At 40.6% G+C, this 22,476-nt stretch overlaps 5 gene segments (V, D, J or C); 2 read left to right on the top strand and 3 right to left on the bottom strand.

Annotated features, from left to right (window-relative positions):
- Window positions 1–1,011: 1,011 nt before the first annotated feature.
- LOC115579277 (Ig kappa-b4 chain C region-like) lies at window positions 1,012–3,595 on the bottom strand (the record flags this gene model as incomplete). The annotated part of the segment is given in 3 exon segments: window positions 1,012–1,343; window positions 2,216–2,268; window positions 3,588–3,595. Coding segments are annotated over 3 exon segments (393 nt in total), but the record flags the coding sequence as incomplete, so codon positions are not given.
- Window positions 3,596–6,177: 2,582 nt separating this feature from the next.
- Window positions 6,178–7,613, bottom strand: LOC115579534 (Ig kappa-b4 chain C region-like; the record flags this gene model as incomplete). The annotated part of the segment is given in 2 exon segments: window positions 6,178–6,521; window positions 7,583–7,613. Coding segments are annotated over 2 exon segments (375 nt in total), but the record flags the coding sequence as incomplete, so codon positions are not given.
- Window positions 7,614–8,154: 541 nt separating this feature from the next.
- LOC115579275 (Ig kappa chain V region 3381-like) lies at window positions 8,155–8,636 on the top strand. The segment is given in 2 exon segments: window positions 8,155–8,206; window positions 8,314–8,636. Coding segments are annotated over 2 exon segments (375 nt in total).
- A 1,562-nt stretch (window positions 8,637–10,198) lies between these two features.
- LOC115579274 (Ig kappa-b4 chain C region-like) lies at window positions 10,199–13,843 on the bottom strand. The segment is given in 3 exon segments: window positions 10,199–10,539; window positions 11,227–11,257; window positions 13,685–13,843. Coding segments are annotated over 3 exon segments (531 nt in total).
- A 5,154-nt stretch (window positions 13,844–18,997) lies between these two features.
- LOC115579273 (Ig kappa chain V region 3381-like) lies at window positions 18,998–19,488 on the top strand. The segment is given in 2 exon segments: window positions 18,998–19,049; window positions 19,157–19,488. Coding segments are annotated over 2 exon segments (384 nt in total).
- The last annotated feature ends 2,988 nt before the right edge of the window (window positions 19,489–22,476 follow it).

Genomic DNA, 22,476 nt, shown 5'->3' with positions numbered 1-22,476 from the left:
ACCTGTTAGCCTGGTACCAACAGAGAGATGGAGAAATCCATAAACGTCTTATTTACTATGCTAGCAGTCGAGCATCAGGGATTCCAGGTCGTTTTACAGGCAGTGGATCAAACTCTGCCTTCACTCTGACCATCAGTGGAGTTCAGGCTGAAGACGCAGCAGTTTACTACTGTCAGAGTCGGCATGACATTAACAGCCAAGCTGTGTTCACACAGTGAAAAACCGTCGTACAAAAACCTCCCTCAGTCAGACTGAACAGAAACCGAACTGACTGCTGCAGCTGGAAGCTACTGCAGAGACTGATACACTTCACTGAGGACACACACACACACACACACACACACACACACACACACACTCACACACACAAACAATGTCTCACCTTGCATTTATATCCAATTATAATGCCATGCTCTTATTTGATTTGCCATATAATCAGGAGGAGCCAAACAAGGACAGTTAATAAAACCTTCTGATCTTTGACCTCAGCTTGATGCTGTATCACATTTGTAGAACATTTCTTCATTCAAGACAACATGAAAACACAGAGCAGCATCAGAAACAATCCTGATCATGGTCGGCCCAAAAAAGCTGTTATCCTCAAATCATAACTGATATTATCTCAGATAAATGAAGTTATGTTCAGTGAAGAAAATGTAAATGTCAGCTATGCTTGTAAAGAAGGACAAAAGACAAAATGGTATCTTCATCTCAAACAATGTCAACGTCACATTCAAAAGTAAAATAACTGACTGCTATTTGAGTGACTGTGTGCATTAATCAGACAAATGTTCCTCATATATCATATATGTTGAAAAAGAAGGTCAAAGACACGTCACATTTATAATAAAGGTAATGAAATCTTTATTGTTGTAAAATGTTGAAACAGAAGCAAGAACACATTAATGTTGAAACATGTTGAGAGAAAGAGAGAACAGAGAGAGAGCTGAGAGCAGTATGAGAGTAAAACCAGCAGCAGAGTCCCAGTGAGTCAGGTCAGGACTGGGAACACTGGTCTCTCCTCAGTGTCTCTGAGACTGGAGTCTGGGAGCCCTGGGTGGCCTCACAGGTCACAGAGCCCACCTTCCTCCACTGGTCTGCAGGGAGCCTCAGGGTGCTGCTCCAGCTGTAGCGGCCGTCCTTCTCCAGCACCCCGGGGCTCCTGCTCTGCTCCCAGCTGCTGCTGCTGCTGCTGCTGCTGCTGCTGCTGCCGTCCACCTTCCAGGACAGACTCCAGTCTGAGGGGAAGCCCTTGTTGGCCAGACACATGAGCGTGGCCTTCCCCTGCTGCAGCTCCTCACTGGAGGGGGGCAGCACCGTCAGGGTGGGGACGACTCGACCCACTGCAGAGAGAGAGATTCATAAAGTTTATATGAGCTCAACTAAACTCCATCCTGTTGGCTGCAGCAGAGGAGCTTCTAGTTCTGTTAGTCTTCCTCAGATTGGATGAAACTGATCTTGAATGTTTCACTTCCCTCTCTGAGCTCAGTAACCATGGCAACAGACAGGCATCACTGCTGAACCATGACGACAGACAGGTTTCAGTACTAAAGATAAAAAGTTCAAACTGGCACGCTGTAAATCTAGTCCGTACTTTATAATTAACAAACTTAACATTCAGAGGTTCATGGTGAAACACACGATGAAGATTGTGAGACTTTTAGTGTTTTAACTCTCTTAAATATTTCTTGTCTCGAGCCAAAACCTCATAAATGATCAAATGTGTTTGTTCTCTTCATGTCAGCAGAAATCATCACTGAACAGTCAGGCTTCATTACTGAAACATTCAGATTCATTCTGTTAAATACTCAACTACTTTTTAAAACTCATGAAAAAAATTATGGACTGACTTTAAAATAGTTTATCTGGGTGAAACATGGTGTAATACACATGCACATTAAACACTGAACCAAATGTTATTGACAGAATTATTGAGTCCGAATATTTCAACTTAACCTTTGAAACATATTTTCTTCATTCAGAGTAATGTTGAGTCATTTTCTACTCAAAATTGATCAGAATCTTGAAAGTCAAGGATAAAGATTGAGAGGAGTGGACTTCAGTCTAGTTAATGACACTGTGAAGCCTTCAAGAATTATTCTGAATATATCACATTTCAAATATCAGGTACAGTTTTACTATAGGGTCTACAGCCATGAAGTTCACATAGAAAATATACAACATTTGTGTTATTAAAGGAGTCAAATGTACTTACAGTTAACATCCAGTCTGGTTCCTCCACCGAACGTGTACCACAGTGATACAAACTCATTGAGCCGCCGTACAAAAACCTCTGACTGTAGAGAGACACGGCTCTCTGACTTTGACACAAACACACTCAACAAACACGTTCCCAGTTTACCCAGTTTATGTTATAGTGGCTGATTATAATGGTTTAAGTGTTAAACACAAACTCTAAATGTATGAATATGTATTTAATGTTTTTATTGTGGAATGTCAAGCGAATTGAAATAAAACATTTCAAAATAAAACCTTTTTAGTAACCCCTGCTAATTGTAACTAATTATTAGAAACATGTGTTCATTGTAGATTATGATTTAAATACACAAGCAATTTCCAATAATTCTGTCAACAATGACGTTGAGTTGTGTGGCAGTTAACTACGTGGATTTCACAAAATGCTCTGAAAAGCTGACCATCACTGTCAAACCAAAGACACATACAGATGAGCTCTGACACATTCCTAATCAATAATCTGATACAGTGATTGTTCCATTGATAACCAGCATGATGAGAGTAATCCAAGTCCCTGTTGGAGTCAGTCAGAGCATTTCCATAGAGAGCCACTTTGCATCAGCAGCACCATGCTCCAGTGCTCTGGGAGAGTTTATAGTCCTGAGAGTTGAACACTGGATGACTGACAGCTGTCCTTCATGACAACAGAAGACACAGAAATCCTCCTCATCAAAAACATGACTTTGATCTGCGTCCTCATCTGGACTCTCCTCTGCTGCTGCTTCACAGGTAAAGTCCAGAGAATCAAACTCCTCTCCTCTATCAACATCCGTCCCTCTGAAATGAAGCCCACAAAACCATGACGCTGCTTTATGTTTTTGTCTCTGTGTCCTCAGAGTCCAGAGGTCAGATCACAGTGACTCAGCCTGGAGCAGTGAGCTCTGCTCTGGGAGGCTCCGCCACCATCAACTGTAGGACCAGTCGGGATGTTCAATATTGGAGCAGCAAACACCTTTTATCCTGGTACCAACAGAGAGATGGAGAAACTCCTAAACTTCTCATTTACGGGGCTAGCACTCGAGCATCAGGGATTCCAGGTCGTTTTACAGGCAGTGGATCAAACTCTGCCTTCACTCTGACCATCAGTGGAGTTCAGGCTGAAGATGCAGCAGTTTACTACTGTCAGAGTAAACATAACATCAACAGTCAGCATTCGTTCACACAGTGAAAAACCGTCGTACAAAAACCTCCCTCAGTCAGACTGAACAGAAACTGAACTGACTGCTGCAGCTGGAAGCTACTGCAGAGACTGATACACTTCACTGAGGACAAACACACACACTACATATTTTACCGTTACAGTATCTCACCTTCCATATGTATTCAATTACAATCCCATGCTGTTATTTGATTTGCGATATAAACAGGAGGAGCCAAACTAGTACAGTTAACATAAGTTCTAACCTTTGACCTCAGCTTGATACTGTATCACATCAGATTAGAACTTTTTTTTTTAATTCAAGACAACATAAAGACACAGAGCAGCATCAGAAACAATCCTGATCAAGGTTGGCCCAAAAAAAGCTGTTATCCTCAAATCATGACTGATATCATCTTAAATAAATGAAATTATGTTCAATGAAGAATATTTAAATGTCAGCTATGATCATAAAAAAGAACACAAGACAAATTGTTGTGCCAGTTTATAAGTCAGGGGACACAACTGATATGAATAACTATAGGCTGATTATTATTTTACCAGTCACGTCTCTGAAAGATCTCTGAAAAATGTGTGACTGAGCAATTGACTGAGCATCTTAACAGTAGTCCTTTTACACTGCACCCCATGCAGTTTGCCCTCAGAGCCAATTACTCCACTGAGACAGCAAATTGTTTCTTTGGGGAAAACATCAAATCAAAAATGGACAAAGGAGGCATAGTTGGAGATAGATCTTAAAAAGGCTTTCAACACTGTCAGTCATCAAATACTCTTTTACAAAATGTCTTATTTTAATTTCTCAACCAGTGTTATTGACTCAATGAGATCATATCTGTGAAATACAGTTCAGTGTTTAAGGGTTAGTGGTGAAACGTCACCACCCCTGAGGAACGAACTGGGTGTCCCCCAGGGATCTGTCTTGGGCCCTATTCTGTTCAGCCTTTATATAAATGACCTGCCATCAGTCTGCACTGGATGTGAGGTTCAGATGTATCCTGATGATACAGTAATATATGTCTATGCACAAACCAAAGCCCAAGCTGCTGCCAAACTCAGTGATACAATGGTACATGTACATAAATGGCTTGTTTACTCACAGTTGTATCTCAATGCAAAGAAGACTGGCTGTATGTTTTTTAGCAAGACTAACACTGTATCTCACTGTGAACCCAAGGTCTATGTGTCTGGGGAGGTTATTCAAACAGTTACACATTTTAAATATCTAGGTGTTATCCTTGACTCTACTCCATCCTTCAAAAACCAAGTGAGAAAGGAAATGTAAATAACTAAATACAATCTAGCCAACTTTAGATGTATATATAAGGAACTGCTCGACAAGACCTGTAGCAAAGCTCTACATGAATGCTATGATCATTCCTTACTTAACGTATTGTATGACGAGCTGGACCCAGGTGAATAGCACAACATTAAGGCCTATCTTATCACTTTACAAACAACCCTTGAAGTTTTGGACAGAAAACCCAAGCTCTACCACCACTGTAACATTCTGGACAAATATAACTTGCTCAGCTGGGAAAATATTTAAAAACACACTGATGCATGCCTAATTTTTAAGATTATCAGTGGCAAGGCTCCCCCACCACTCTGCACTTTTATACAGCAGAAACAATGCAACAACAAAACCACAAGGTCTGCCTCAAGAGGGGACTGTGTAGTCACTCTTAGGTCCAGCTCCTTTGGTCAATTATGTTTCTCTGTGTGAACATATAAATTATGGAACCCATTGCCAGTGGAGATTAGAAATTGCACCTCCCACCATACATTCACCCACCGTCTTAAAGACTGGCTTTTAAGCAATCAAAAATGTGAACATCTTTGATAGTATTTAATCTGAATGCATGTTTGTCTGCTGATATGTATTATTGTAGCTGTCCTGTAACCCATGTTGGTTTGTATGAATGGATGTATGTTTATATGTTTTAATGTTTTGATGGAGCCAGTCTTTTGGCATGATGTTATACTGTTATTATCTGTTGCTGTGTGTATTCTTAAACATGTTTTTATTTTTTTAGCCACCCTGTGCCTAGCTTAACATCTTGCCAAAGGACTACAGTTGAAAATTAGCCTGCTGGCTAACACTGGCACATTTACATAAATATTGATTATTGTGCACTGTCCTTTAAATAAATAAATGAATTGAAAATTAAAAAATTAAAAAATGATATCTTCATCTCAAACAATGTCAATGCCACATTAAATAGTAAAACTGAATGACATAAACAGTCATTTCCATCCATAAAGACTCTGTGATGTTCATGATGGCTTCATGTCAGTCTGATGCACGTCCCTTCAGAGAAACTAAATTTAATTTTCTCTTCAAATGAATTAAAATTAGACAGACAACATTTTGAATAATTTTTCAAGGACCATGAACCAAAACTCATATTAAATTGGTGCCTAAAATTTACAAATAAATTCATATAGATCAAAATACGAAGACGATAGAAGAATATCCACAGTCTAAAAACAATTAGAAAATAAGAAGTAAATAATGACGTTGTTATTTGAGTGACTGTGTGCATTAATCTGACAAATGCTCCTCATATATCATATATCTTGAAAAAGAAGGTCGGAGACATGTCACATTTATAATAAAGGTAATGAAATCTTTATTGTTGTAAAATGTTGAAACAGAAGCAAGAAGACATTAATGTTGAAACATGTTGAGAGAAAGAGAGAACAGAGAGAGAGCTGAGAGCAGTATGAGAGTAAAACCAGCAGCAGAGTCCCAGTGAGTCAGGTCAGGACTGGGAACACTGGTCTCTCCTCAGTGTCTCTGAGACTGGAGTCTGGGAGCCCTGGGTGGCCTCACAGGTCACAGAGCCCACCTTCCTCCACTGGTCTGCAGGGAGCCTCAGGGTGCTGCTCCAGCTGTAGCGGCCGTCCTTCTCCAGCACCCCGGGGCTCCTGCTCTGCTCCCAGCTGCTGCTGCTGCTGCTGCTGCTGCTGCTGCTGCCGTCCACCTTCCAGGACAGACTCCAGTCTGAGGGGAAGCCCTTGTTGGCCAGACACATGAGCGTGGCCTTCCCCTGCTGCAGCTCCTCACTGGAGGGGGGCAGCACCGTCAGGATGGGACGGACATCACCTAGGAGACACCAATCAGCTTAGAGGACAGGGACCACACTGCTGTCAATCAACCAGCAGACACTGGGACACCTTCACTGTGTGAGAGTTGATTTAGTCCTTTAAGGAGTTTCTGTCAGATGGTTTTTCTGCTCCACCAGTCACTCACTCACACATTGTTTCACTTCCCTTTAAGAAGCCTCTCATGCATATCAGCACAGAGAGAATCATCAAACAGAATGAGCTGAAATATATCAAACTACACTGGAAATAAAACACATCAAACTTTCTCATCACAATCAGACAAAACCTGAACTATATGTGATTTTAAAGTATTTAGTGGACACATACACAAATACAGAAAATGAACCGACTGCAATCAAATGTTGGACAAGAGGAGCGTTTTGAACACTGCTATCATTGAGCTGAAAAATTACATCTCCTCTTACAAAACATTTGTAAAACAGGTTTACAGTTTTATCTTTTCTACACTTCAGGCTGTTTAAAAGTCACTTTGACAGGAATGTGTGAAGAAATGTTTAGTAAAGCTGCTCTGAGTTAGCCTCCATGATAAAGGAGGAGAATTAAAACATGAAGACCAAAAGTGTTGGAATGAAAACAAGATATATTTATCTGCCTCAAACATCCAAAACATGACATTAAAAAACTAGTTTTCAGTATTTTTGGAAGGATTTGTGCAGAAACTTACTTCCAACATCCAGTCTGGTTCCTCCACCAAAAGTCCACCACAGTGATACAAACTCATTGAGCCGCCGTACAAAAACCTCTGACTGTAGAGAGACACGGCTCTCTGACTTTGACACACTGAACTAAACCTACAAGCCCTCAAGATGTAACTTTATCGTTAAAGGAGGAAATAATGATTTCTATGCTGTCTTAACATTTCATATTTAGTTCAACAAGTTTCTGATTTTATATTTCAGAAGCAAACTTTGTCTCTTACTAACAAATATTTGTGCAAAAATTAAACATTATTCGAAAAACTGACTATTTTCCTTCTAATATGTAGAAAAAAGAAAAAATAGTGCCTGAAATAATAAAACATTGAAACATTTGACTTACTTCCAACATCCAGTCTGGTTCCTCCACCAAAAGTCCACCACAGTGATACAAACTCATTGAGCCGCCGTACAAAAACCTCTGACTGTAGAGAGACACGGCTCTCTGACTTTGACACAAACACACTCAACACAATTAGTCTCTCATTGTAAAATATTATCAGCTGATATGAAGAGTGACAAAACACAGAGCCACAGATTTACAGAATGTATGTTTTATTTTATATATGATGATTTTTGATAAAACTTAATTTACTTTTCATTTTATTTAAACAGGACAGATGACATTGTGAAACACATTTTTCAACAAGCATAAAGCCAAACTCAAATTAAATTGACATTGAAACTATTCTAATCAATACTTTAAATGATTGATCCATTGATAACCAGCATGATGAGAGTAATCCAAGTCCCTGTTGGAGTCAGTCAGAGCATTTCCATAGAGAGCCACTTTGCATCAGCAGCACCATGCTCCAGTGCTCTGGGAGAGTTTATAGTCCTGAGAGTTGAACACTGGATGACTGACAGCTGTCCTTCATGACAACAGAAGACACAGAAATCCTCCTCATCAAAAACATGACTTTGATCTGCGTCCTCATCTGGACTCTCCTCTGCTGCTGCTTCACAGGTAAAGTCCAGAGAATCAAACTCCTCTCCTCTATCAACATCCGTCCCTCTGAAATGAAGCCCACAAAACCATGACGCTGCTTTATGTTTTTGTCTCTGTGTCCTCAGAGTCCAGAGGTCAGATCACAGTGACTCAGCCTGGAGCAGTGAGCTCTGCTCTGGGAGGCTCCGTCACCATCAACTGTAGGACCAGTCAGAGTGTTTATAGCGGGAGCTGTTTAGCCTGGTACCAACAGAGAGATGGAGAAACTCCTAAACTTCTCATTTACTGGGCTAGCACTCGAGAATCAGGGATTCCAGGTCGTTTTACAGGCAGTGGATCAAACTCTGCCTTCACTCTGACCATCAGTGGAGTTCAGGCTGAAGATGCAGCAGTTTACTACTGTCAGAGTTTTCACTATCCAAACAGTCAGTGGGTGTTCACACAGTGAAAAACCGTCGTACAAAAACCTCCCTCAGTCAGACTGAACAGAAACTGAACTGACTGCTGCAGCTGGAAGCTACTGCAGAGACTGATACACTTCACTGAGGACACACACACACACACACACACACACACACACACACACACAGACACATAATTTCCATCATAGTGTCTCACCTTCCACTTATATCTAATTTTAATCCCATGCTTTAATTTGATTTGCCATGTAATCAGGACAGTTTCTCAGGACAGTAAGTAAAACACTTCTGACCTTTTACCTAAGCTTGATACTGTATCACATCACATTAGAACATTTGTTCATTTAAGACAACATCAGAAACAATCCTGATCAAAGTTGGACCCCAAAAAATCTGTTATCTTCAAATCATAACTGATATTATCTTAAACAAATTAAACGATGTTCATTGAAGAAAAATTAAATGTCAGCTATGATCATGAAAAAAGACTGAAGAATGTCTTCATCTCAAACAATGTTAATGTCATATTGAAAAGTGAAATAATAGACTCAATAACATAAACAGTCATTTCCATCCATGAAGACTCTGTCATGTTCATGATGGTTTCATGTCAGTCTGATGCACGTCCCTTCAAAGACACAAAACTTCATTTTTCCTTTGAATTATTTAAAATTAGACAGACGACATTTTGAATAATTTTTCAAGATTCAGGAAACAAGTCATATCATATTGCTGCTTAAAATGTATGAATAAAATCACATAGATCAAACTAGAAAGACTATAGAAGAACATCCACAGTCATACAATGAAACAGGAAATCAGGAAACAATGGATTTTTTATTTTACTCTGTGCATTAATCGGACAAATGTTCTTCATTTATCATATATGTTGAAAAGAAGGTCAAAGTCACGTCACATTTATAATAAAGGTAATGAAATCTTTCTTGTTGTAAAATCTTGAAACAGAAGCAAGAACACATTAATGTTGAAACATGTTGAGAGAGATAGAGAAAGATTGTTGCAAGCTCAACAAATTACACTTTCAAACTGTGATCAGTCTGGAGAAAAATAAGGAGTTATCACTTTACGCAGATGATATTCTGATGTTTATTGCTATTCCTGCATTATTTTTCTTTTATTTAGATTTTTTTCATAGAGAAAATGAAAAGAAGCTTTAGCAACAAATTCATCTTATTAAATGCAAGATGATTGTTATAACATGTAACTTACATTTAAAGAAATAAAGTTTTATTTTTACCAAAATTACTGACAGTGGATGAAACAGAAAACTGTTGGATGAAATCATTATTCTTAAAACCATTAAAAAGTCATCTAGGAAAAATGGATTTGGTTCTGATGTGACTGTGTGCATTAATCTGACAAATGTTCCTCATATATCATATATGTTGAAAAAGAAGGTCAAAGACTTGTCACATTTATAATAAAGGTAATGAAATCTTTATTGTTGTAAAATGTTGAAACAGAAGCAAGAACACATTAATGTTGAAACATGTTGAGAGAAAGAGAGAACAGAGAGAGAGCTGAGAGCAGTATGAGAGTAAAACCAGCAGCAGAGTCCCAGTGAGTCAGGTCAGGACTGGGAACACTGGTCTCTCCTCAGTGTCTCTGAGACTGGAGTCTGGGAGCCCTGGGTGGCCTCACAGGTCACAGAGCCCACCTTCCTCCACTGGTCTGCAGGGAGCCTCAGGGTGCTGCTCCAGCTGTAGCGGCCGTCCTTCTCCAGCACCCCGGGGCTCCTGCTCTGCTCCCAGCTGCTGCTGCTGCTGCTGCTGCTGCTGCTGCCGTCCACCTTCCAGGACAGACTCCAGTCTGAGGGGAAGCCCTTGTTGGCCAGACACATGAGCGTGGCCTTCCCCTGCTGCAGCTCCTCACTGGAGGGGGGCAGCACCGTCAGGGTGGGACAGACATCACCTAGGAGACACCAATCAGCTTAGAGGACAGGGACCACACTGCTGTCAATCAACCAGCAGACACTGGGACACCTTCACTGTGTGAGAGTTGATTTAGTCCTTTAAGGAGTTTCTGTCAGATGGTTTTTCTGCTCCACCAGTCACTCACTCACACATTGTTTCACTTCCCTTTAAGAAGCCTCTCATGCATATCAGCACAGAGAGAATCATCAAACAGAATGAGCTGAAATATATCAAACTACACTGGAAATAAAAGACATCAAACTTTCTCATCACACTCAGACAAAACCTGAACTATATGTGACTTTAAAATATTTAGTGGACACATACACAAATACAGAAAATGAACCGACTGCAATCAAATGTTGGACAAGAGGAGCGTTTTGAACACTGCTGTCATTGAGGTGAAAAATTACATCTCCTCTTACAAAACATTTGTAAAACAGGTTTACAGTTTTATCTTTTCTACACTTCAGGCTGTTTAAATGTCACTTTGACAGGAATGTGTAAAGAAATGTTTAGTAAAGCTGCTCTGAGTTAGCATCCATGATAAAGGAGGAGAATTAAAACATGAAGACTAAAAGTGTTGGAATTAAAACAAGATATATTTATCTGCCTCAAACATCCAAAACATGATATTAAAAATCTAGTTTTCAGTATTTTACAAAGGATTTGTGCAGAAACTTACTTCCAACATCCAGTCTGGTTCCTCCACCAAAAGTCCACCACAGTGATACAAACTCATTGAGCCGCCGTACAAAACCTCTGACTGTAGAGAGACACGGCTCTCTGACACAAACACACTCAACAAACACGTTCCCAGTTTACCCATTTTATGTTATAGTGGCTGATTATAATGTTTTAAGTGTTAAACACAGACTCTAAATGTATGAATATGTATTTAATGTTTTTCATGTGGAATATCAAACTTCTACAAGCAAAATGAATTTGTCTTTGAATTCAAACATTTCAAATAAAAGCATTTTAATAACACCTAATTGAAACTAATTATCAGAAACGTGTTTATTGTAGATCATGATTTAAAACAAACCATTTCAAATAATTCTGTCACTAATGATGTTGAGTTGTGTGGCAGTTAATTACGAGGATTTCACAAAATACTGAAGAAAAGTTGATCATCAGCCTCAAACCAAATACACATACAGATGAGCTCTGACACATTCCTAATCAATAATCTGATACATTGATTGATTCATTGATAACCAGCATGATGAGAGTAATCCAAGTCCCTGTTGGAGTCAGTCAGAGCATTTCCATAGAGAGCCACTTTGCATCAGCAGCACCATGCTCCAGTGCTCTGGGAGAGTTTATAGTCCTGAGACTTGAACACTGGATGACTGACAGCTGTCCTTCATGACAACAGAAGACACAGGAATCCTCCTCATCAAAAACATGACTTTGATCTGCATCCTCATCTGGACTCTCCTCTGCTGCTGCTTCACAGGTAAAGTCCAGAGAATCAAACTCCTCTCCTCTATCAACATCCGTCCCTCTGAAATGAAGCCCACAAAACCATGACGCTGCTTTATGTTTTTGTCTCTGTGTCCTCAGAGTCCAGAGGTCAGATCACAGTGACTCAGCCTGGAGCAGTGAGCTCTGCTCTGGGAGGCTCCGTCACCATCAACTGTAGGACCAGTCAGAATGTTCATATTGGGAGCTACCACTATTTAGCCTGGTACCAACAGAGAGATGGAGAAACTCCTAAACTCCTAATTTACAGGGCTAGCACTCGAGCATCAGGGATTCCAGGTCGTTTTACAGGCAGTGGATCAAACTCTGCCTTCACTCTGACCATCAGTGGAGTTCAGGCTGAAGATGCAGCAGTTTACTACTGTAAGGGGGAATTCTATGTCAACAGTCAGTATTCGTTCACACAGTGAAAAACCGTCGTACAAAAACCTCCCTCAGTCAGACTGAACAGAAACTGAACTGACTGCTGCAGCTGGAAGCTACTGCAGAGACTGATACACTTCACTGAGGACACACACACACACACACACACACACACACACACACACAAACTATTATCACTGACACTCGTTATCCACCAAATATAATATTTGAGCAGAAATGCCATAATCTGCTATGATATGAAACATAGTAGAAAGCATGACACCAAAACTTTAAAATGCTTAGCCAGTAGGTTTTAGCCAGCAATAGTGAATAGTCAGGAGTGACCTGAATAACTTCACCATCACTAGCTGGAGGACAGAAATGACCTGCCTGATATTTAAAGACTTTAACATTTAATATATCATGGTCAGCTGTGACCTGAATATCTCAGCTGGCAACAGCTTGAAGACAATTTACCAGCTAGACATTTAAATGCCTCAGACAGCAATGGCAAATGGTCAGCAATGACTTGAATAGTAATACATTAGTCAATATGATACATTCTGATCAACATAGTGAAGGTTTAAATTATTCGTCCAATTCTTGACCTACTTCATGTAGTATAGCTGATGATAGAACAGCAGATGTTTACATGCATCAATATGTACAAGAACTTACCAAGCAAAGAGGAGTTGATTGAATACAATAGGCTTCATGTTACATATGACCAATGACCATTATTGTACAGAGGAATTTAGAAATACTGGCCCATCTCTAAAAGAGTGTTACCTGTCTAGCTGAGGTAAATCAAGAATGTTATAGAATTACAGCAATGTTCCTCATCCCTTGAGTTAGATGAGGAAACTCAAGACCAGATGCTATTTTAAAATTTACAGGAAAAGACTTCTCCTGCCACAGCTAGACACTGGTACAATAAAGACAATTGTTCAGTTTGGAAAAGCACCTTGGAAACTCTGAACCAAGAACCAGTAGTGCAGGAAATGGTTTGGCAACAGCAACAACTTGATGTGGACAGCTACAGTTCAAACTTCAGCTCAGTCCAAACTAAGAGCACAGGAAATGTGATATTTTATATGGTAGTGAATCCTAATGCAAGTTATTAATTAAGATATTCCTGACCTCTCTGAATTATATCTACTTTTGCTGAATACCACCCACCTGTAGGTTTATTCTTGGATGTATGAGACAAAACTCATGGGGAGGGTCCAGGTTAACATAACTGAAGCATTTCCATAGAGAGCCACTTTGCATCAGCAGCACCATGCTCCTACGTTGCGGGCAGTCAACCTGAGGAAGGCGACCGGACCTGATGGCGTCTGTGGACGCGTGCTGAAGGACTGTGCGGACCAGCTGGTGGGGATCTTTACTAAGCTCTTCAACCAGTCACTCTCCCAGTTCACTGTCCCATCCTGCCTCAAGTCCTCCACCATAGTCCCCCTGCCCAAAAAAAACGAACATCACCACTCTCAACAACTACCGGCCAGTAGCACTCACCCCTGTGGTGATGAAGTGCTTTGAGGAACTGGTCCGTAGTCACAACATGTCATTCCCCTCTCCCACCTTTGATTCACAGCAGTTTGCCTACAGGGCTAACAGATCTACTGAGGATGCCGTGGCCACAACCCTCCATGCTGCATTGTCCCAACTGGAGCAGCAGGGGAGTTATGCTAGGCTGCTCTTCAAAAACTTAAGCTCTGCTTTTAACACCATCCTTCCCCATAGACTGCTGTCCACACTGTCTGATATTGGAATACCATACTCCACCTGCCTCTGGATTAAGGACTTTCTGACACTCAGAGAGTAAGAGTGGGCCTCCATACATCCACGGCCCTCAGCCTCAGCTCTGGCTCCCCACAGGGCTGCATGCTGAGTCCCCTGCTCTACACCCTCTACACCCCTGACTGCACCCCTGCCCACCACAGCAACACCTTCGACAAATATGCAGATGACACCACAGTAGTGGAGCTCATCTTGAGGGTGGACAAGTCCGACTACAGAAACGAGGTGGAGTGATTGGTGGAGTGGTGCAGAGTTAACAACTTGCTCCTCAACACATCAAAGACCAAGGAGCTCATCGTGGACTTCAGGAGGAAGAAAACGAACATCCAGCCGCTGCTCATAGGCGGGACCTGTGTGGAGAGGGGCTCCGACTTCTGCTTCCTGGGAGTCAACATCATGGAGGACCTGACCTGGAGCGTCCACACCACTGAGCTAGTGAAGAAGGCCCAGCAGAGACTTTACTTCCTGAGAATTCTCAGGAGGAACAACATCCCCCAAAAACTTCTGGTGTCCTTCTAACGCTGATCAATTGAGAGCATCCGGTCATACTGTCTGTGTGTGTGGTTTCCAAGCTCTCAACCATCGTACAGGACTCATCACACCCCGGTCACACACTGTTCAAACTACTGCTGTCAGGCAGGAGATACAGGTCCATGAAAACAAGAACAAACAGACTACAAAACAGATTTCATCCAACAGCCATAAGTGCACTGAATAGTGCTACTAAAGCATGGTTCTGACCACTTACCTTTGTCAAAATGGTTAGGTGCAATTTTTAAACGTAAATGTGGATGTATGCATGGGTGTGTCTCCTATGTGTTTTTAGCATTAATATGCATACAGTAGTTTTTACTTATGTATTTATTTATGCATTTACTACCTCCTGTTGCTCTGAATAAGGACTGCACACAGGACCTGGGCACACTCATTCCAACATAAGCGATGTTGGAAGGCTTTCTTATCGCTCACAGATCTGGTTACAATACAACATTCATACACATTAATTTTATCTTAAGCAACTTTTAAAGCTCAGCGAAGTTTTAGGTTCATGCACAATTCAAGGTGTGTGCAGTCAAGAATATAATATAAAGTTAAGTATCACACTAATTACTCGGTGGACAGTCAGATGATATTAAAACAGCTTGGGTTTTGATTATTACAACCGATGTTTGTCTGTAGTTAATTTAATGCAGAGAACCGTGGTTTTGGGGTGGCCTCACACGGCGGCACCATAATAATAATGTAGGATACTATGTGGGCCTGACATGGGCAGCACCATAAATATATAATGTAGGAGACACTGCTCACACACTACTTTGACATATATATATGATTATTAATCACTGGCAATTAATATTACACTCGTTAAAGGGGCACCACCTCCGTGTTTAGTTATTGGAATAATCCGGAGGGCATTATTCCAAACATCTAACTGTACCAGTTGGCTTGGACAGTTAGAGTCTATTCAAAATCAATTTATTCAGTCTCAATATTCTGAAGTAGTGAATTCTTTGCACGTATCCATCGGTTCTCCATATTAAAATTAAGTTCCAGACAAAGACAAACGATTATATGTTTATTGACTAAATAATTTGGGTAAAATAAAAGACATGACAATTTTAGACGAACAACAGATAACAGAAAATGTAAAGACTGTAATTAGGAAAGTAATAAAGTCGTGTGACCGTCGGTAGATGGTAAAGTTAAAGGGTCGGGTTATATATATATTAAATATTACAGGAGTAATTTTTAAAACTACGAGACCCTAATCTTAATTCTCTTAAGTTCATAAGATAGAAGTCAGAACTTAGACAGAAGTCAGAACTTTGACAGAAGTCAGAACTTTAGACACCACTCATTCTCACGTGTGTGGATCCAGTTGTATGAAGACGTTCAGCCTGTTTTGTCTGGGCGTCAGGAGGCACTGAAGCTTGGTCTCTTTGAGAGTTCTGGGTTGGACCACGGCAGGGCGCATCGGTCCAGTAGCCAGAGGGAAGGCCGGTACTCTGTTGAGGAACTCTTGGTCCGGAGGCCCAGCGGGGTTTCCGCCTTGGGAGCGCTGGGGGCAGAGTCGATCTCGGCTGGGAACACACAAAGTCTCTTTTGTTGGAGACTCCTTGCACGGCTTCTGAGGCAGACGATGGACTGCAACATTCCTATCAGATGATCACAGTCTTGAAAAAGACTTTTTCTTGATGTTTCAAGGTGGTTCTCAAGTTCTGATCCTTTCACTAATTCAACTTCTTCTGGGTCAGGCGGTGATACTTTAACGTTATATTAAAATCAAATCAAAAAGAAAAGAATTTGTTCTATTAAAAACTTGGATAAAAGTAAAGCACTTAAAGTAGTTATTCAATTCGCTTTCTTAGAGCTTGTTGCAAAAATAAAAGTAAAGATTACTTTAAAAATAAAAATGAAGAATGAAAAATAAAGAAGTGAAGAGAAGAGAAGAGAGAAGGAGAAGAAGTCAGAAGGAGAAACAGGGGGGCAAGAGAGCCCGGAGAAGAAGACTCCAAGTCATGACTGAAGTCAGGACCCAAAAGAGAGAAGCAGAGAGGAGAGAGGCTGAGAGAAGAGCGACTCAAAGTCATGACCGAAGTCCGGACCCAAAAGGAGCGATGTGCAGAGCATCTTCTCTGTTTTTATGAGCTACAGCAGGCACCGAGGACAGGGTGGGGCTGGCTGACAATACTCCTTCTATGTTCGGAGTTTTGACCCACAACACTTTAATTTAATTAAACTATTGCTTTATGGTTTCGAAATCGTGTTTTAACTTCCCAAAAACTTTACCATCTTAAAAGTCGAAATTTTTGTCTTCGTTAAAAGATGTAACATGAATATGATCACTTATCATTCAAGAGAATTATAACCTGGTTAAGACATAAAACAATGAAGTATACAACATAAACAATAAAGCATACAATACACAGTAGGACCAAGGACTTATACATATTCCTTGTAGTTCTATCTTAACAAAACATATCAGACATTTAACTGGTAAATAACACAAGCATTACACACAAAGAGAATCATGATATGCAAGTCTGTGCCCATCGCAAAGGTGGGGGCTGGTTTCTCTCAAACCCCAAATTCATTAAGTAATAAACTTCATTTGGGCTTGACAATAACATGGGAAAGATCTATTGTTTGGCCTTCTTAGGCTATTTGGAAATCTGATGAAATTAAGAAGATGAAATTGTAGTTAATAGTTATTCAGAACATATTGCAATGTGGATGAGTATAAAATTGGAATGCAGCAAAGATTGAAATGTCACAGACAGGGTCGTAAAACGGCTTGGCCTGTGAGGGAGGGGGACTGGGTCATCTCTACCCCAACCAACATCTACCCCCACTTTCTGTCATCTGATGTGAAGAGAGAAAGGACTCTATTGTGTTTAGTTGTTAAATTAGTAATAGAAGGTCTCCGATGATCTGTTTATAGCAAGAGAGCAACACATCGTCCTACTCTATAGGGAGAAGAGGCCATAGTTTGGCCTGAGGAAGAAGGAGTTCATCTTCTTTGTGAGGGGGGAGAAGAAGCGAATATTCAGTCAATCATATAGGCTTTGTTTGTTAAGTTAATCTTGTCTTGTGGTTGAGAGGTCAGAGGTCAGAGGACGGGGAAAGGAAGCAGAGCCTCGTGATGGAGACATAAGGGCTGGTGTTCCTACAATAAGTAGGGCCCTCCTTCTTGTGCTCCAAATGACGCTCACTTCCAGGACAGAGGTGTTTGCCCGTGCAGGTAATGCTCCGCGCTGCTGCTGCTCCTTCTGCTGCTCCATTCACGTATCGCTCGGTGTCCTCATGCTTAAAGCCTTTGTGTTTTCACTGCAGAGCAGCGACCGAGTGCTCTGTACTCCGTTTGATGCCTGGTTCTCTCGGGTGGTGGTAAGTGTCCTCTCTCTCTGCGTTACACCGAATGCTATCCTGCAGCTATGTTAGTGTGGTCACAGGTAGATGTTCACTGCTCTCTCTCCCTCCCTCTCCCTGTGCAGGGTTGACTCTGAAAACAGGTATGCTACCTTAAATTTAGCTCTCAAAAGCCTCAGTTAATATAGCTTAGCCATGCTAAGTGAACCCTGGGTGAACGCTTTTTCTTTAAGATATTTTTGTTGAGTCCCCTTCCCCTTCACTAGCTCTTTCCCCACCAGTAGGCCTCAGCCCCTAGGCTCCGTTTTCATTAATTGGCATGGATGGCAATTTTTGTCAAAATATATATACATTGTATCAGTAAAGTATTTTTGTAAACTGGGAACCACGTGTCTTGTCTGTTGAGTGGAACGAACCTATGTTTTTGATAGCTGTTAAATAATTCCTTGGGTGTAATTCCCAAAGTGACGTTGTTGAGCAACCTAAGATTCACATAGAGAGCCTTAGCCGCGCCACATAGACTTTACTGGAAACACTTTCTCCTGGCACAGGTAGACCCTCGTACTATGAGGACAATGTTTAATTTAAAAACGTGCCTCTGAGAACTGATAAATATACGGCCAATCCAAAAGACGTGTGAACCCAGAAGAAAAGACTAATGTAATGAGAACATTAAGTGGTGAGGAATTAAACAAATGCAGTGCCTTTAAAGATGACATGATACTCTTCAGTTGAGTTAGTTGCCCAGTGGCCGAAATGTTATTGCATGGACTTGAGACAAAGAAATCTGTCATTTCCATAGAGAGCCACTTTGCATCAGCAGCACCATGCTCCAGTGCTCTGGGAGAGTTTATAGTCCTGAGAGTTGAACACTGGATGACTGACAGCTGTCCTTCATGACAACAGAAGACACAGAAATCCTCCTCATCAAAAACATGACTTTGATCTGCGTCCTCATCTGGACTCTCCTCTGCTGCTGCTTCACAGGTAAAGTCCAGAGAATCAAACTCCTCTCCTCTATCAACATCCGTCCCTCTGAAATGAAGCCAACACAACCATGATGATGCTTTATGTTTTTCTCTCTGTGTCCTCAGAGTCCAGAGGTCAGATCACAGTGACTCAGCCTGGAGCAGTGAGCTCTGCTCTGGGAGACTCCGTCACCATCAACTGTAGGACCAGTCGGGATGTTCGTGTTTGGAACAGCTACCACCTTTTATACTGGTATCAACAGAGAGATGGAGAAACTCTTAAACTTCTCATTTTCGATGTTTATAGAAGAGCATCAGGGATTCCAGGTCGTTTTACAGGCAGTGGATCATACTCTGCCTTCACTCTGACCATCAGTGGAGTTCAGGCTGAAGATGCAACAGTTTACTACTGTCAGAGTATTCATGTAATCAACGGTCAGCATGTGTTCACACAGTGAAAAACCATCGTACAAAAACCTCCCTCAGTCAGACTGAACAGAAACTGAACTGACTGCTGCAGCTGGAAGCTACTGCAGAGACTGGTACACTTCACTGAGGACACACACACACACACACACACACACACACACACTTTGTCGATCCTGGTCACATTATCATTCAACGTTCATATCTCATTTGCTAAATATTTGAGGTGGACCAACCTGGGACAACTAAAGACAAAAGTCTTGATCTATACAACACTCTAACGTTTTTGCAGATTCATCAGGACAAGTCTTCCTGACTCAGTCTCCTGGAGCTCAGTCTGTTGCTCCAGGGCAGACTGTCACCATCAGATGAAAAGTCAGTTCAGGTGTTGGTTAACACTTGCAGTTGTAACTTCAGAAAGCTGAGAAGCTCCTAAACTCCTCATTTATGAAGCTTGATCCTGTCAGTCTGGAGTCTCAGGTGGTTTCAGTGGGAGTCAGTCTGGGACCGACTTCACTCTGACCATCACTGGAGTTCAGACTGAAGATACAGGAGTTTACTGCTGTCAACAGGATTAAAGCTGCTGATTCACACGGTGATACAACTTTATAAAAAAACCTTCCTCAGTTCAAAAGAAGCTGATCTGAATGAACAGCTGCACAGAAACAGAGACACTTCAGAGGTTTTAGACATGATGACAGAATCAGACTTACCTGGAAGCCATTCTCCACCTCTCTTAAGCCTTCACAAAAGGCCGTCTTCACACCCTGATTGGCTGAGAGGAGAACGTCCTAAACTGCTTCCCCTCATTAATTAGCAGCCAGTCTCACAGTCTGTACACAGTGATCTGAATCCACTGCATCAGTCTAGAGGAGGTTTGAAATTCAGCCCAAATAAAACACACAGCAAGTCTTTCAACATCATTTTTAAAGCATTTCTGATCAAATCTGAACTACATACAATTTATATTTTAGCCGGACATTTCATTTTGAACAAAGCTCATCACACTACATCTTTAATGGGCTTGTGTTCATAGAAAAGTACATCACTTGTAATGTATGTTAAAATGACCCTGCTGATAATGAGAGGATGATGATATAATATGCTGATAATATCCTACAAATGCAATAAATTCTCTTCACACTTTATAGTTTATAGGATTCATTTTACTTTGTGGACACTTGTAAAAACATCTGAGTCTTCAACCAATGGCACACTTCATACATGAGACACATACAGTTTATCTGTCAGAAACCCAGCCCAACCCCAGCTCCTGTTTTATGTTTTTGTCTCTCGTCATCATACAAAAACCTCCCTCAGTCAGAATGAACAGAATCTGAACTTACTTCTGTAGCTGGCTGTGTGGGCTGCAGCTCCCCCTGCTGGCCAGTCTGAATCATAGCGTAAATATAAGTTAATTCAAAGTATTCTTTGAAAAAACTAATCATTGTAACAGTTTCTGGTCACATGCTCGTGGATGATTTAGTTTGTACTGTTTTTTCCAATGTGATAAAAACGTTGAATCCGAATGATAAAAATATGGTTTTCTAGGCATCCTGCAGGAGACAACATGCCTTCACCTCAACAAAGATTTGAGGAGTAGCTCATAAGTACTGGCCATAGCAAATTAATATTATGGTTAATAATTTAAAGTTGCTAATTTCTTAACAGTGAATAGTTAAAACCATATAAACTGAAAAAGGAAAAAAGGCACACAGCTCCCAGTAGTGAGAGCAAAGCTTTATCTCACCTCTGTGTCCACACTGGTTTATAGCTGCCCTGCAGAGTTTATCCTGCAGATCCAGTGTTTTCTTGTGTTGTTGAAACAAATCTCTGTGTCCTTTTGAGAAAGTACTGACAGGTGTGATTCTGAGGACAGACAGAATGGACAACGTCAGTATCTGAAACATGACGCATAATTAATACAGTCATTGAATGAAACACCACAAAGTGAGAGGTCTTCAGCTTGTACATGTGAAGCCTTTATTTAAGATTTTGTTTTCATTTCAGTTTTACAGTTTTGACCGATTCTGCAGCTGCTGAGGTTAAATATCCTCGATCATTTGGATCATACTGTTTGTCCTTCTGTAATATCGTTTCAGATTCAACGAAAAAAAATGTACAACATTTTTAAGTTGATTATTCTAAACTTTATTACAACTGGGCACATAAGATGTTGTGCCAGTGCAGCCCTGCCCTAAAGAATGTGATCATCTCAGTGCTGATGTCTGTTTCCTGGAACCAAAACAGCAAACCAGATACATTGTTTTCAGCATAAGTTATATAGTGCTCTTTTAGATATGATGTAAAACTGATAGCATCACAAGGGTGACAGCATGTAATTTATCACTGAATAGTGATGTAACTTCATGGTACAACATGAAGAAAACTATGTCTGAAGTCTTTAAAAACAGTATATCATTGTATGCTGATGATAGACTACATTTTCGTTCAAATTCTTAAAACTCTATCGAATATTTTAGATTCCTGTCAACTACATTTGAAAAATTATTTAGTTAAATTCTCAAATTGTTTATATTTGCTTTATGATTTTACTGCTGAAATCAGACACTGTCAGATGACACCGAACAAGTTAGAGGATAACTGTGTCAATGCATGAAGTAATCCCAGAGAGTTTTAATGTACATATCACCAGTGACAAGAAAATATCACCCTGATATGAGTTATAATCCTGAACATGTGAAAATATAGAATAAGGGATCCTTTGTTGGTATAAACACACATCCATGATGAAATATTTTATTCAAAGAACAAATATATTAATTGTATTACAGCTTTTAAAGCACCTGATTCTGCAACAATGAGAATTTCAATATCTGAAGTTGAATAATGTTAAATAGGTGTGATGACAGTAACAGTGAGTGAGACAGAAAGACACAGAGTTGCAGATAGAAAGAGTAAAAGCAGTAAAAGTAACCAGTAAAACAACTCGACCCGCTGCAGAGAGAGAGATTAATAAAGTTTATATGAGGTCAACTAAACTCCATCCTGTTGGCTGC

Source organism: Sparus aurata, chromosome 3 (genome assembly GCF_900880675.1).
Source record: "Sparus aurata chromosome 3, fSpaAur1.1, whole genome shotgun sequence".
Taxonomy (NCBI): domain Eukaryota; kingdom Metazoa; phylum Chordata; class Actinopteri; order Spariformes; family Sparidae; genus Sparus; species Sparus aurata.
The sequence above is the reverse complement of the archived record's forward strand: the minus strand, read 5'-3'. Positions and strand labels throughout refer to the sequence as shown.